The sequence below is a fragment of the Tauraco erythrolophus genome, chromosome Z, assembly GCF_009769465.1.
Source record: "Tauraco erythrolophus isolate bTauEry1 chromosome Z, bTauEry1.pri, whole genome shotgun sequence".
Classification (NCBI taxonomy): Eukaryota; Metazoa; Chordata; class Aves; order Musophagiformes; family Musophagidae; genus Tauraco; species Tauraco erythrolophus.
In genome coordinates, this window is record NC_141496.1 from 10382437 (window position 1) to 10398487 (window position 16051).

The window sequence follows — 16051 nt, forward strand, 5'->3', positions numbered from 1 at the left end:
ATTGATCACTGTAACTCCACGTCCAAAACACTGCACACTTGCACTGTGAGCCAGGCTATTATTGATAGAATCATCGAATCATAGAATCATAGAATGGTTAGGGTTGGAAGGGACGTCAAAGATCATCTAGTTCCAACCCCCCCGACATGGGCAGGGAAATCCTCCACTACACCAGGTTGCCCAAAGTCTCATCCAACCTGGCCTTGAACACATCCAGTATGGGGCATCCACAGCTTCTCTGGGCAACCTGTTCCAGTACCTCACCACCCTCAATGTAAAGAATTTCTTTCTTATATCTAACCTAAATCTGCCTTCTTTCAGTTTAAATCCATTGCCCCTTGTCCTATCACTACACACCCTTGTAAAAAGTCCCTCTCCAGCTTTCCTGTAGGCCCCCTTTAGGTACTGGAAGGCTGCTATAAGATCACCCCGGAGCCTTCTCTTCTCCAGGCTGAACAGCCCCAACTCTCTCGGCCTGTCTTCATAGCAGAGGTGCTCCAGCCCTCTGATCATCTTCGTGGCCCTTCTCTGGACTCATTCCAGCAGCTCCATGTCCTTCTTGTGTTGGGGACTCCAGAGCTGAACACAGTATTCCAGGTGGGGTCTCACGAGAGCTGAGTAGAGGGGCAGAATCACCTCCCTCGACCTGCTGGCCATACTCCTTTTGATACAGCCCAGGATACAGTTGGCTTTCTGGGCTGCCAGTGCACATCGCCGGCTCATGTTGAGCTTCTCATCCACCAGCACTCCCAAGTCCTTTTCCTCAGGGCTGCTCTCAATCCATTCTCCGCCCAGCCTCTACTTGTGCTTGGCATTGCCCCGACCCACGTGCAGGACCTTGCACTTGGCCTTGTTGAACTTCATGAGGTTCTCACAGGCCCATCTCTCCAGCCTGTCAAGGTCCCTCTGGATGGCATCCCTTCCCTCCAGCATGTCCACAACACCACATAACTTGGTGTCATCTGCAAACTTACTGAGGGTGCACTCGATGTCCATGTCCATGTCTCCAACAAAGATGTTAAATAGCACTGGTCCCAGTACCGACCCCTGAGGAACACCACTCATCACAGGCCTCTACGTGGACATTGAACCGTTGACCACAACTCTTGGAGTGCAACCATCCAGCCAATTCCTTATCCACCAAGTGGTCCATCCATCAAAACCACGTCTTTCCAGTTTAGAGATGTCATGTGGGACTGTATCAAATGCTTTGAATAAGTCCAGGTAGACACAAGCACGCACTGTGCTTAATAGTCCTATAGTCTGCTCATCTGGCGACAGATGCATGGTGAAACGTTGAAGTTTGCTAACACCCCTTCTTCATTCTGCACCCAGCATCTCCTAGAACTCCTACTGCTTTACCCTAACCCACAGGCTGTACTGCCTCCTAGGTGTGTGCTGCCTGCTGTGCTGGTTTTCCTCAGCGCCTTTGTGTGGGATCACCCTGAGGAGACCCATTAGAGCAGGTGGTGGATGGAGCAGAACAGCAGGTAGTTGTTGGCTATAGAAGAGGGGAGGAGACACCAGCTATGGATGTAGTTTGGCCAATGGAAGGGAAATAGGCATTGGGCTACGTCTTTCCATTACTTGGGCTCCCAGCAGTCTGTCACTGTAGAAAACTGCCTATTTTATGAAACCAAACCTCCCTAAGGGAAGTGTTTATTCGAATAATGACGCAACCTAAGGAAGAATGAGAGAGTGTCTGGGAAGGCAAGAAGAACAACCATGAGGAGAAAGGCTCTTGACAAGAGCAGTTTGCTTGCAGCAAAGTGTTGCTGACTCTTCTCTGAAATGGAGGTTACTTCAGGGATGCCCAAAGGTCACAAGCAGCCCTCTGAGCTGAGGGATTTCTCCTACCATGGTCAAATAGGATAGAAGGGAGGGAAAAAAGGGGCAAGCTATCTCTCTGATTAGAGTGAACTTCTCAGGAACTCACCTCTAGTCCTTTTCAGAGCCCAGAAAAGTGGCTTTGAAACTCATCACTGATCCTGAGATAGTGGATGTAGACTCTAAAGCTGTGTTCAGAGCTTCTGCTGCCTGTGCAGAGTATGGTCACCTCTTGCAGTCTCCCCTGGTCCCAGTGCGGACAAAGCTCTCAGAGAATATAACTTGAAATCAACCACAATTGAACCTATGAAGCTTTAAATTGGATTAAATCAATGAGGAAACAAAAGAAGTGTAAGTACTGTCTTTATTGTGGGAAATTATGAAAGAAGAAGAGCTAATCTGAAAACAAACTCCCCACACAGGAGAAGCCACAGCAAACAGAACTCAATGCAAACCACTTCTGGATTTTTTCATGGGCTTTGCTTAACTCAGTACTGGAGAGAGTCAGAAAAGTACCTTCTCCAAGATGAATCCTGACAGGACAGGGAGGAAGAGGGTGTCTGGAGGGGCAAACCCAGAACTCAGTCTGACCAAAGCAGAAGCTGGTTTGCATTGGAACTGCCTTAACTTTATGCCCATCATCCCCAGATTGGTTTTTCCATCTTCGGCAATACTGCATTCAGAAATGGTGGTGCAACCCTTCATGGCAGCTTTCAGAGACAGTCCGCCTACACGGGAGAAAAAGTACATGCCATGCATCAGGGGAACTAGTCTCCATAGCTATTCCCTCCCTGGCCAATGAGGTCCCCATCTCCACCGCAAGAACTGCCCATTCCTTCTGCCCAGTTGTCTCCAAACCCACCAACCCATTACTGTCCCCATCTACTGAAAGAATTTGAAGAAGCAGAAAGGTGACCTCGGTTGACTTGAAATACAAAGGGGTTAGGGTTTGTACTTTCTTTCTTTCTGGTGAATAAAGATGATTGTTTTTAAATCTAAACATTTTAAATTTAAAAATTGAAAAGGTTTTATATAGTTTTCTTTCTTTCATTTAAAGATTATTCTGTTCGAACCTTGCCTAGCTTCCTAAAGAAACCAGGGCTGTGTGACAGTACTCCAGGTGTTCACTGTCCCCTTCTCTCTCTCACCCTCTCATGACATTTGAACTGGATGACTGTATCTCAGCCAAATTTGGCATGGGGGCGAGAAGCCTCAAAGACATTACGGGCTGAGTCATTTACTCTGGTAAGTCCATTCTCTAAGGCCTTACAGGATTTAGCCAAACCAGCAGAGAAACCCTACTCACCTGCCTGCTGACCGAGAGCCTGAAACCTGAATTTGTCCTTTACCAACACTAGAGCATCTAACTAAGGAGACCTGAGAAGGTGCTGGGTGTCTAGCTCCCTATTCAGATATTTTTGCTCCTCTTGCTGGCTTTTGCTCACACTGCTCATGTTTCTCTGCTGCACAGGCTGTCGAGGTCTGCAGTATCCTGCTGGATGTTTTTATCTCGAATACAAGTAACATATAAGGGCGCTTCATGAGTTCCTCGCTTTCCTTTGCTCCCCTACACCACTGCTTCCTCTGCACAGCTCATCACACCACGCAGGTCTCCTCTATTTACAGCAGTCAATCAATCAAGTCAAGACAAGTTTGGAGCATTTTTTTATTTCAGTGGTGCACTGAATAAATCACACCACTCTGTTTCCATTGCTGTGACTAAGAAAATGCTTGTTTTCCTTCACATCATCTCTGCAAAACACCTTCCAATTCAGGGTTTGAACAACATATCTATTGTTCAAATGTATAGCAAAGACCTTCAGGCATCATATCATCACTTAGCAACATTATCAACTCATAACCATATGCAAGATAATTTCTTTCCAGTCTGCTTCTACAACAGGTGCCACTGCCCTTGATTTCCACATTATTTTTCTGCCTGTTGGAGTGCAGGCAGGACTGCCAGCAAACGTGAAAGTCTTTTAACTGAGGCAGAAGAGGAAAGAGGAGTGATCAGGGAGCTTGCTGTCTACTTTCCTCTCTCTAATTACAGCTCCTGAGATGGGAAAAAGTTTTCTGAAGGAGAGTGTTCCATGCTGCTGGTGACCCCAGCCGTTCAAAGGTTGGAGTTCCCTCGCAGGGAAGATGGCAACCTGGTTGTTGTGGAGGATTTCGTTGGCGACCTGGTGTAGTGGAGAATTTCTCTGCCCATGGCAGGGGGGTTGGAACTAGATGATCTTTAAGGTCCCTTCCAACCCTAACCATTCTATGATTCTAAGATCTTTGGGTACCCCAAAGGCTCAGCTGCAGCATTCATGGGGAGGGATCTGTCCCTGGCTCTCTAGGAGCAGAAGAGCCACTACAACAGTGTCTTGTCCCCAGGGGCCAGTGTAACCTTATGAGAAAGCTGAGGGCTCTGTATTAGTTTCATCTGAACCTCCACTAAGCAGGAAGCTGGTTTAGATCCAGATTCATCCTCGTGTCTCCTAGCTAGGGCCAGTAGGTTCAGGGTCTTGGTCAGATATATTACATGCCCATGTATCAGATTGCTTCAGGAGTCCAGTTTTGCTCTAGACATCAGTTATGCCATGCTATAACAAATCCCAACACTTATCCGTTCATAACGGGGAAGGAGGAAGAAAGAGAACACCCCGTCCTTTTATCAGCTTTAAGCATGTTCTCTTTCAGTTCCATGCCTCTTCCTCTTTTTTTCCTTCATGCTTTTTGCATAGTTTTACATCTCTGTGATACTTCATCTTAGACAGTTTTCATCCATTTAACCAAAAAAAAAATGAAAGACAGCCTCAAATAAAAGGCAGTTACCAGAATTCATTAACCCAGCAAGGTCAACACACTGGGTCTCGGATCCGGTGCAGTTTACAATTTCATTACCGCACTGGAAGGAGTCCACGCTGTAGCAGGCAGGACACTGGTATCCGTTGGGCACGTTGTCCTCTGGTGGCACTGGAAAGAAAGAGATGGGCTGTAATTGGTTTTAATGAGGGAAGGAGAAGAAAGAGCGAGGTGATGGCTTAGCCTGGAAAGCCTCAGGTCAGGGCAGACAGTCAGCGGATGGAGTGTAAGGAAAAAAAGGAGCTTACAGGACACAGAGGTTGTTTGACAGCTGTCGCCTGTGCAGCAAGCCAAGTGGCTCCTTGCTTTCACCTTCCCATAGTTCATGGTGACAGGGCCAAGATTGCACATGCGGGACGGCAGGCAGGACTTGATGAACGAAGGGATTGCCATTCCCCCTGTAATGAAGTGGAAGGCAGCGTCAAGTCATTAACCACAGGGTAACTCCCTTCCCCTCCCAGGAGTTCCTGCAGCAGCAGCGGCTGAGCAGCCATGCCAGGGGACTGAAAAGAGTCTGGGGAGAGTGGAGCCACCCCGAAAGCATCACTGGTGATCCTGGTGATCCCCTCAGAGAAGCGAGGGTGCTGTCACATCTGAGACACTAGTGAGGAATTTCTCCTTCTCCACGTTGTGCTTTAAGGCAGGAGGAGAGCACAACTGCTCACAGCCAGCTGGCCTTGTTGCAGATGCTTGTCTTCACCAGAATGTCCCCCAGCCACAGAGCTTATGGGGTGACCCATGCACCCCTGACCTGCAGCCCACCCTTCTTCACGCACAGTCCGCAGAGCACACAGTCCTTCACAGCCACAAGCATCCTGACGCAGGCAAGTCTAGCCTTTCCCAGAAACCAAACCCAAAAGGTGTAGCAGGGGACAGAGTAGTTATGTTGCAGTCTGCGGAAGCCCAGGCAGTGCTGGGAGGAAAGGTGGTCCTGCACAAGCAGAGGGAAGACATGCGCTGGAGCTGACACCACCAAAGCTGGTAGGATATGAGACTACCTCGAGCCTAAAAGCCAACAGTCACATTACTGAGGCTGGGCCATGACCAAGACCATGCCACTAACACAACCAAGTGTGCAGTTGTATCAGGGCTCGGCACCCGTCTTTGGGTTATCAACCATGGGGATGTGGTGATAGCTCAGCCCTGGTGGTGCCATTAGGCTGCCTGGTGTCCCCTTCCCTGCCCTGTCAGATGTAGGCCAGTTTCTTTCTCCACTCATGGCCAATGCACTATCAGTTAGAATTTAGAATGAATCTAGAATTTAGTTCTAGAAGCCAGCAGCCTTGTGTCCTTCATGGTCCAGATTCTTGACCCAACTACTCACCTTAGCCAGACTTAAAAGCCAATGTCTCCTCCCAGTATGGTCCTCCCCTCCACAACTAAGAACCAAGCCCTCCCAGTAGGAAACTGCTGCTCGAGAGAGAGGAATAAAGAGCTTTTCCCATCCCGGATCATCCTGACCTGTGGGTCGTCTGTCAGTGAAAAGGAAAATATACAGCTTATCCAAGGACTCACCATAAGGCCAGTAACACAGGTGAGGAGAGAGATCTGTCCCCCATCCCCACTCTGAAAGCCACACTGGCACATAGCCATAGTGGATGTCTCACCTACCTATCAAGACCTCATGGAGAATGACGCCACAGGTATCTTCACCATCAGCACAGGTTTTCATGGGGCCAGAGCACATTTTTGCTATGCTGTAACAAGCCTCACACTGAAGGGAGGTCCCTGGGGAAGAAAGGAGGACACTTTCTTCGATAGCAGTCATGAGAGATCTCACTTCCCCTTTCATTGATGTTTTGCTTCAGAATTTGATCAGCACTCTTCACATTCCTCTTCCCTTATTTTCGCTGTTTCATTGTTCGATTTGTAGGTTATTTTTTATTGTTTCTGTTCTTGTTTATTCTAGTATGAATTTGAATTTAGGCAAGTAAAGAGAAGTGATTTTGGGATAGCATTTTACATTTTAACCACCAATACCCAGCCAGTGTCCCTTGTCTCCTATATGATGATGTTTCCTTGGTTTTCCTGGGGTTGCTGAGGAAAGCACCTCCACAAACCTCTTCATCCTGGCAGATAATACGGTTTCCCTGGATTCCCAGGCCCAAAATTCTCTCTTAGCAGTAAGCAGGGGCACCCAAAGGTGTGGGGATTAAGAGGCTGCCAGTGGGTATTGACTGTGCTATGTACAAACTGGGGAATGGCATATCTTTGTAGGCATTAGGGGAAACCACTTTACCAACTTCTGCTGGAAAACCTTAAGCAGACCAGAATATCAAGTAGTTAGCAGTAAACACTTAGAAAGGAATAAAGTGTTTATCAACAGAGGACAAGCAGTACATCTTCCCTGACACACCCTCATCGGAACTCAAGGGTCCAGCATGTAGATTAAGAGGCCCAGGACATGTGTCAATTTCCTAAATCCAAGTGCCATCTAAGGAACCTTGCAGTGGCTGTGACATCTACATGAGGTGGCAGGTATTACGCAAGACCTCCAAGACACCAGTGCTTTTCTGGAGCAGAGCTGAAGAACAGCTGAGATCACATAATAGCATCTAAAATATCACATGATCCTGGGTATAAGCAAAATAAACAAGCCCCTAAGTTTGTGGTAAATGGTGGCTGGAGATCGATTCAGCTGACCGAAGGTCTGCTTGCCTCGGAGTAACCTGAATCACTCCCATGATTGTCCCAGCTAGATCACCAGTGACCACTGCAGGAGCTTAGACAGCCAGTTCACATTGTAAATAAATGCCTACATCTTCATCTGCACATTTGTTCATAGCACCAAAGCCCCTCCGAGACCCATCACCCCTCTGCAGTGCAAATCCCCCCAGATGAGGGGTTCCTACGGCTCAGATGGCAGCAACAGCCCCAAGCGCAGAGCACCTGTTCCCAGACCACTTCCACATCTTGCAGCCCTGCAAATCCCAGCGGAAAACTCACCTAGGTCCAGGAAAGCCAGGAAGAAGCTGAGGCCAAGCAACACTTTCATGCTGATGGGATGTAAGCACAGGGAGCTGCCAAGCCCTGCTGAACACAGCACTGTGTGCCACAAGAACTTTATAAGTGGGAGGGAAACAGAGCATTTTGGGGAAGTGGCAGTTGGGGAAGTGCTCTGAAGAATACAGATGCTGCAGAGCACTAGCACCAGTGTTTGTTTTTCATTTAAAGCACAAGTTCTGCCTTTTTCTCCGCATGAGGAATGCTGTTTGTCTTTCCCCAGTCTAGACTATGCAGCCCGTGGGGCAAGACTACCTTGCCTGGGGTCTGTCAGGTATGCCTCTGGTGCAGACTTTCTTTGAACAACATTCAGCCTCTGCAATACGTACAAATGACAGAGAGGAAACAATTTGAACAGTCCTGTTGTTCTCTCACCACGAGGCCCAAAGAGGCGAAGTGCAGCCAGGGCCAGTCGGGAATTTCTCGTGGCCGAGTTGTCACTGGCTGGTTTCCCATCTCCCTTCCCATCAGACAGTCAGGAGCTCTCAGGCCTCAAGTACAGTGGCAAAGCAGGGAGCTTCCTCTCCAAGCTGGCGTGCAGCTTCTGTTTGCAAAATGACTGCCAACGCACACCTTGGAGCAGGCTCAGTCAAGGGCTCCTGGGGCTGAATATGTCAGAGCCAGCCAGTGGGGAGAAAGCATCCGTGTGACAGTAAGGCAGCCTGGTCGCAGCTCAGGTAATACGATAGCAGTTTTTCCGTGACCTGAGATCTCATGATGAGCTAATGCCAAGCAGCAGTGACCAACTTGCCATTGGCTCAGAGATTCCCTCACCTGTATGCAGGTTTTATCAGGACTTGCTGCCTCACTCTGAAACCATTCCCTACCTTAAAGATATCTTCTGTACTCCTGTCCTGCACCAGATTGGACATAGCCAGGTAATTTATGGTCATCCGGGACTTTTCGTGTTGACAGCAAGGAAGAACTGAAATGCCCTTGTGTCCCCTGTCAAGTGCAGTATCAGCACCTTGGGTGAGATATAGCTCCAGGTAGACTTTCTGCTGTGTAGCACAGCAGGGCTGCTGGACTTGTCTGGCCTCCAGGCACAAGGGCAACCCAAACGACGAGTCCTCCACAGCAAGGGCATGCAGATCACAAATACAAAGGGGTAATGAGTCACACACACAAGGTGCAAGGATCTTCCAAGACTTCCTGCAAATCTACAGAGAAAAATCGCAGAACTCACTGATGTTTCCACTCACTCTTTTGCTTTGATTTTTGGTTTCTCTCACCTACCTTGCTGTCTGCTTTTCCTGTTTGGGACTAACCTCTTCAGAGGAGCAATGGTCTTGTGACATTTCGAAATGCATTGAGTCGTCCAGTGGCACCTCTTCTTAGCTAAGCCCTAAGCACTATGAGAATGGAAATTAGTGCAATCACACTGGATAAAGGCCTAGGTCCTCCAATGTCCATAAAGCTGGTATCACAAGTGGACAAGGGAGAATGATACCATCACCTTGAATTTCCTTTTCAGCTCAGAAATGGTCTCATGCCACAGTAGATGGGTTATAATGAAGTCAAACTTCTGACTGCAGCCAGTTAAGGATCAAAATTCATTCCTCATTGGTCTTAAACCTCAGGCTGAATAAAACCATGTCCCCAGGCAGGCTGGGGTACTCAGATCAGGGCGATTCTGCCATTTAACTGCATGTGGGTCTGCGGATGCAGATGGGCAGATGGGTGGATTGCTGTCTCTGGTGATTTTCATTTCATGCCCTTTCATTTAAGATGATTACTGAAGTGCCTGCGGGATTTTCCCTGAATGACATGACTGCACTAGCCCCACTGAATTATACTGAACTCACCTGTTTCCCACCTCTTGTGGAGGGAGGGTGTGAAGCTGCAGCCTTTTCATGGGCGTTTTTGGAAATTAAACCAAGCGTAGCAAGGAGGAGCCACAATCTGCAGCAAAAAGAGGCCTGGAAAATGAGACTTATGAGAGAATGTAGAAACAATAAAGTGCTCAGGGGACATCCAATCGTATCACATGTATCTGCAAAAACAAGGGCTAAATAGGAAAAAACTATCACAGGAGGCTTACATTAGGCATCGGGGTAATTTTCTAACAGTGACCATAGTGAAGCTGATTGCCTAGGAAGGTGTGGATCTTCCATTCTGGGTGGCTTGGAAAAACAGGCTAGACAAATACTTATTAGAGAATTATGTAAGTTGGTAGGATCTTGCTCCAGGGCTGAGAGGTGGTTAGATGGTCTCTCAAGATCCTTTCTATATTGATTCCTGTATTTTGATTTCATGGTGTTCTTGAAGCACCTGTCTTCTGCAGCGTGTCCATGTTTCCGGAAGCAGAAGAGGGTGATAATATGGTAGTCGCACTCTACGGTGAGGTGAGGCAGAGGCTGGTGATGTCAGAGAAATTTGTGAGGTGAGAAAAATCAGAAATCCAAATCTGAAAATAGCATTGGCAGGAAGATGAGAAGAAGGGTATACGTTCAAAATAAAGATGCTCAGCAGAAGACATCCATCCATCTAGGCTAGAGCATGGACAAAGACCATATGTCAATTTGTTGTGCAGGTTTGTGGCCGAAAATACCAGTGGGTTTCATGGAAGCATTTAGGTTGGAAAAGACTCTTAAGATCGTTGAGTCCAACCATTAACCTAACACTACCAAGTCCACCACTAAATCATGTCCCTAAGCACCACATCTACACGTCTCTAGTGACTCAACCACTTCCCCAGTCTGCCTGTTCCAATGCTTGACAACCCTTTTGGTGAAGACATTTTTCCTAATATCCAATCTGAGCCTCCCCTGGAGCAACTTGAGGCCATTTGCTCTCATTCTAAGAGCCCAAACATACAGGTATGTCATCAAAGCCTGAAACTAATGAATCAGGTTTACATCACAGCTGAAGAACCCAGGTCAGAAAGCTCTGGAAAAAGTAAGAAAAGTGGCGAAGGTATGACAAAGAAAGGAAAGGGCTAGGGGTGCACAGTTTGAGTAGGAGATGCTGGGGAAAAGCCTTATACAGACCTATCTGGAGTTGAAATGGAAGGAGCTGCTCAGGGGAGAATGACAATGATGGCTTTAAGAAAGAAGAAGTGAGATCAGAGCTAAGGATAAACCCTCCGATGGCGAGGTCAGCTGAGGCTGTGATGAGCACCCTGTTCCCGTGATGAAACACTTGACATGGAGCCAAAAGGACAGCATGTGCCTGGGTCGAGGGTGAAGCCGGTGGAGCCTGCTGGGATCGGGCAACGCGCTGCAGCTGTCAGCCCTCCTCCCTCGCAGTTACTATGGCTTCGAGGATGGCAGCAGCGAGGCGAAGGTTCCCCTCCCAGCTGCTGGGAAGACAGCAAAACACTTTCTGGACAAAAACAGGAACCTCGGCAGAGACCTTTGGGATGTAACTGCTCAGCTTGGAGAAGCAGCTCGTGTTGGCAATCTAAATCCGACTGATGTGTCTCACTAAATGCCTCATTTGCAGATATCCTGCTGTGCAGACACCCTTTGAGGAACTGGTCGTATTTATTTGAGATTCACTGGGGGTCACGAGCTCTGTGAAAACACATCTTACTCAGGGAGCCCCAACACTGACGTAGCTGAGGCTGACAGAGTAGTACAGAGACAGGTGTATCATACGTGTTTGCTCTGTTCTTCCTCAGGGCTCTGCTTGTATCCACTGGTTTTTTGGTTTGGTTTTTTTTTTTTCCCCAGGCTCCTACCCCCAGCAGAGCACAGGTACTGTGTCCTGCAGCCGGCTCTAGAGTGGAGCATCTCTCAGGTAAGGATCAGCCACCCCCTAGCTGCAGCAACAGCTCTATGGGGTTGGGTTGGCTGGAGAGGAGCAGAGCAGCCCCCATCCCACCTGCTGCCGTCACTTGTAGCTCTGCAGAGATGGGGAGCAGCTGAGGCTCAAATCAAAGCAGAGACCTGAGGAAGAATATGGCCATGTGCATGCTCCAGGTCATGGACGGTAGTCAGGTGCATGTCACCATGTCAGGTTGAAGCCCTGTGCACAGGGTCATTGCATGGCCTGGATGCTCAGCTGGGTAGAGTCACCCACACTGGTGGCAGCCACAGCAGTACTGTCTCCCATTGTCCCCACGTTACTAAGACACAGCTCCAGAAACAGGCTGGAGGGACAATCATGCCCACACATGTGTCTCTTTTTCTTCATCTGTTAGAGGACAGTCCCGAGTTTCAAGCCTCGCTAGGCTAACAATTAGCCTACACTAATATGGAGCTGCCTGAGGCTGCAGGACCTTGTACGCCCCCTGTACACCGTTAAGAGAGAATAAGTCCAAAAAGCCCAGGCACAGCTTCTGGGGAAGCAATAGAGCAAAGGTTTCTCCCTTACCTCCCTTCACCCACAGTGCAAGAGGACAGAGCCACAACATGTTGGGACATTTCGCTGGTGAAGTCATCCACAGCCCATAAAAAAAATGTAGAAAAATATTCAAACCCACCCAGTTTCTGAGCTGGATCCTTGTTCTCCAGAGGACATATTGGCAAAACCAGCCAATCTGGTTAACCAGGCAAGGAAACACAAGACAGCAACCCTAACCACACCACGCAGGGATTTGTATGCCTGCCCCAAAGGATGAGAGCAGGAGTCTCACTGTTTGCTAGCTGGCTTCAGACTGAAAAAGCTTTTGATGGTCATTTGTGCAAAACATTTGACATTGTCCTGCACAACATCCTTGTCTCTAAACTAGAGACACATGGATTTGATGAATGGACCACTCAGTGGATAAGGAATTGACTGGATGGTGCACTCCAAGAGTTGCGTTCAACGGGTCAATGTCCAAGTAGAGACCAGTGATGAGTGTCATTCCTCAGGGGTCAGTGCTGTTTAACATCTTTGTCAGCGACATGGACAGTGGGATCAAGTGCACCCTCAGCAAGTTTGCTGACGACACCAAGCTGTGTGGTGTGGTTGACATGCTGGAGGGAAGGGATGCCGTCCAGAGAGACCTTGACACATTTGAGAGTTGGACCTGTGAGAACCTCATGAAGTTCAACAAGGCCAAGTGCAAAGTCCTGCACGTGGGTTGGGGCAATCCCAAGCACCAATAGAGGCTGGGCAGAGAATGGATTGAGAGCAGCCCTGAGGAGAAGGACTTAGGATTTTTGGTTGATGAGAAGCTCAACATGAGCTGGCAATGCATCCTTGCAGCCCAGAAAGCCAACTGTATCCTGGGCTGCATCTAAAGGAATGTGGCCAGCAGGTCAAGGGAGGAGATTCTGCCCCTCTACTCTGCTCTCGTGAGAGCCCACCTGCAGTACTGCGTTCAGCTCTGGGGAACCAACACAACAAGGACATGGAGCTGTTGGAGCGAGTCCAGAGGAGGGCCATGAAGATGATCCCAGGGCTAGGGCACCTCTGCTATGAAGACAGGTTGAGAGAGTTGTGCTTGTTCAGCCTGGAGAAGAGAAGGCTCCAGGGAGACCTTATCGCAGCCTTCCAGCACCTAAAGGGGGCCTACAAGAAAGCTGGAGAGGGACTTTTGACAAGGGCGTGTAGTGATAGGACAAGGGGCAATGGATTTAAACTGAAAGAGGGGGGATATTGATCAGATATAAGGAAGGCATTTATTGCAATGAAGTTGGTGAAACAATGGAAAAGGTTGCCTAGAGAAGCTGTGGCTCCCTCATACCTGGAGGTGTTCAAGGCCAGGTTAGATGAGTGTCGTGGTTTTTGGACTGAGGGTCGAGACAAGAACCGAGAGGGAGCACCCACCAACCATGGTCCCAGGCAAAACATGACTCAGGCTTTCTTCATAAAACAAAACAATTTATTAACAGTTACTAAACAGGAGACACAAGGGAACGAAACCAGTTACTTGAGAGGAGAAAAGAGAAAACAAGGCCAGATCTTAAAACAACACCTCCCCATCCTGTTTCCTTTTGTTCCTGGCTCAACCTCCCCCCCGGCGGCGCAGGGGGACAGGGAATGGGGAGTGCAGGTCAGTTCATCCGTGTTGTTAACTGCCGCTCCTTTCTTAAAGGAGGAGGAGTCTTTACATCATTTTTCCCTTGCTTCGGTGGATCCCCTACTCATGAAGAAAAAAAGTCCCCAAACTTTTCCAACGTGAGTCCTGCCCGCAGGATTGCAATCCTCCCCATGGATTGCACCAGTTCGGGCTTTACCAGTCTCGGCCTCTTAGGGAGCTGCTGCCACTCGCGTCGGCGTGGGTCGTCCCACGGATTCCAGATGCCTCCACGACCTCGTCGTGCATTCCATGCCCATTATTAACAGTACCTTGTCGTGCATCCCCTGCTCCACGACCTCTCCTGGGCTCAGGCATCTCCTTCCCGACGTGGGTTTCTCCACGGGCCACGAGTGGGTCTCTGCTCCGCCGAGTACACCCTGGCTGCAGGGGAGCCGCCTGCCATCTCACACTGATTTGCAAGGGAAGCCTCAGCTCCAGCACACCTCCTCCTGCTCCATCCTTAACTGACCTGGTCGTTGTGGTTGTTTTCTCTTAGATGTTAATCTCCTCTAGAGGAGCTCAGCCCGGCGGGCACCCCGGGAGCGAGGCGCTTCCCCAGCCCCCCCCATGCGGCTCCCCCGGCGCCATCTTGAGCACATGGCACCGGCCCGGGCTCGGGCAGTTGCCCGGCCGGGAGCCGGGAGCGAGGGCAGTGCCCTCCTGCTCTCTCCTCGTTCCTGGGCAAAAAGCCCTTTCCCGCCCCTTTGTCTCAACTTAAATAGGGCAATTTGCAGAGGCGCCAATTTGGCTCAACCTCCCCCGGGGGGGGGGGTGGGACTCAGATCTGGTGGCACAGGGAGCAAATCCCCTCCCCTGCCACCAGAACACCCCCCCCATCAAACTATCACAATGAGGCGTTGAGCAACCTGATCTAGTGGAAGGTGTCCCTGCCCATGACAGGATAGTTAGAACTGGATAATCTGTAATGTCCCTTCCAACCCAAACCATCCTTTGATTCTATGATTTGTTTCAGGTGTGATTGCACAAATTAATAAACTAGCCAGGTTGTGGGAGGACAGTATAAATCTATTTGCCACTTCTGATTAGGATCTTCCCAACAACCCACAAGGCACTCCCTCAGCTATGTTCCCCCCACAGCACTTTGCCATCTAACCCCGGGCCAGACAGAAGGACAATAACTGTCTCTCCCCACCTGTTGCTGATTTGAGCTCAGTGCTTGAAAAAGGAACTGGGAAGGGAGGATTGGTGACACCTAGATGGTCCAAAGGAGCAAAGCCATCCCTGCTGTCTACATGGGAGCTCACAGTCCCGAGAGCTTGTCTGCAAAGAAGTTATTGCACTCCTGGAAGAGCAGCATACCTGTAACAGGGTGCTAATTGTCACACCCTAATTTCCCATGAGGTCTCCTCTGTCCACAGCTGCGTATGCATTTTGAAAGTGATGCTGCTGTTACTAATGGACCACCTGCAAGGTGACAAGGGAGAACCACATCGCAAAATGGAGCTCAGGCATTGACTCACGGGAGACTGCAATGGCAATGGGCTCCCATGGGGCAAAGGGGGTCCTCAACAGCATTGTGCCACCACTAGCTCCAAGGCAGCTGCCTTGAGCCCTGTCCTCGCTCCCATCCCCAGCCGTGGGCTCCCTCTGCCCTGCCCTGCCTGAAAACACCTTCAAGGGATTAGTTTCCAGCCAGGTCAGTCCCTTAAGGGGAGAGCTCCTGTTGGCAAAGGATTTGAGAACCAGGGAAGAGAAATTGAAGGCTGGAGGTAATTTGAATATAACAATACAAAACTGCTGCTTAAATATTTTCTTCTGTGACTAAAAAAGATAGTATTTTCCATGTTATCACACATGTGCAACAACACTCTAGTGAAAATGCGCACAATCAAATTACCAAATGTTATCAAATCGCGTAACTTCATTTTTCAAGAGATCAAGACATTTAAAGGAGTACAAGGGACACTTTATTTTACCTCTGATCCTACACCATTTAAGGCAACAATGGCACTAACGCTGATGATTTTTTGGTACCCTGGCCAGCAACTACCTTTCCAATTGAAATAATTGGCATGGAATCCATGATTTTCAGGCATCCTGGAACAGAAATAGATTTACATGCATATTAGCATGTTGGACGAGCTCCCTTTTCTAGCATGATCAGCAATGTCATCTTCAGGCAATCAAGACAACAGCAACTACTTAATCCACTGGTGGATGATGTAAAAAGTAAGTCCTTATTAGATAGTCGTGGTCCCTGTTAGACACTGATATTTCAACCTCCTCTTCAGTGATTTGCTTCAACATGCGACTTAGTTAACGTTTGCCAGCAGCAGAGTTTGTTTGCTAAGAGAGTTGCAGGCTGGCAGCTGAGGCAGACCAGTTTGCCAGTTTTAACTGGTCCAGTAAGATAAAGCTAACAACACTGCCACGGGCTTCTATCAGTAGATAACA

General features: G+C 48.8%; 1 protein-coding gene across 1 annotated transcript; it reads right to left on the reverse strand.

The window, feature by feature from the left end:
* Nucleotides 1-2271: 2271 nt before the first annotated feature.
* On the reverse strand, nt 2272-7720 carry LOC104378265 (phospholipase A2 inhibitor NAI). The gene is made up of 5 exons (XM_009985220.2): nt 7627-7720; nt 6292-6408; nt 4929-5078; nt 4651-4791; nt 2272-2555 (listed from the first exon to the last, which is right to left on the reverse strand). Exons 1-5 carry the CDS (start codon nt 7673-7675, stop codon nt 2332-2334), a joined length of 681 nt encoding a protein of 226 aa, XP_009983522.2. The 5' UTR covers nt 7676-7720; the 3' UTR covers nt 2272-2331.
* Nucleotides 7721-16051: the final 8331 nt, after the last annotated feature.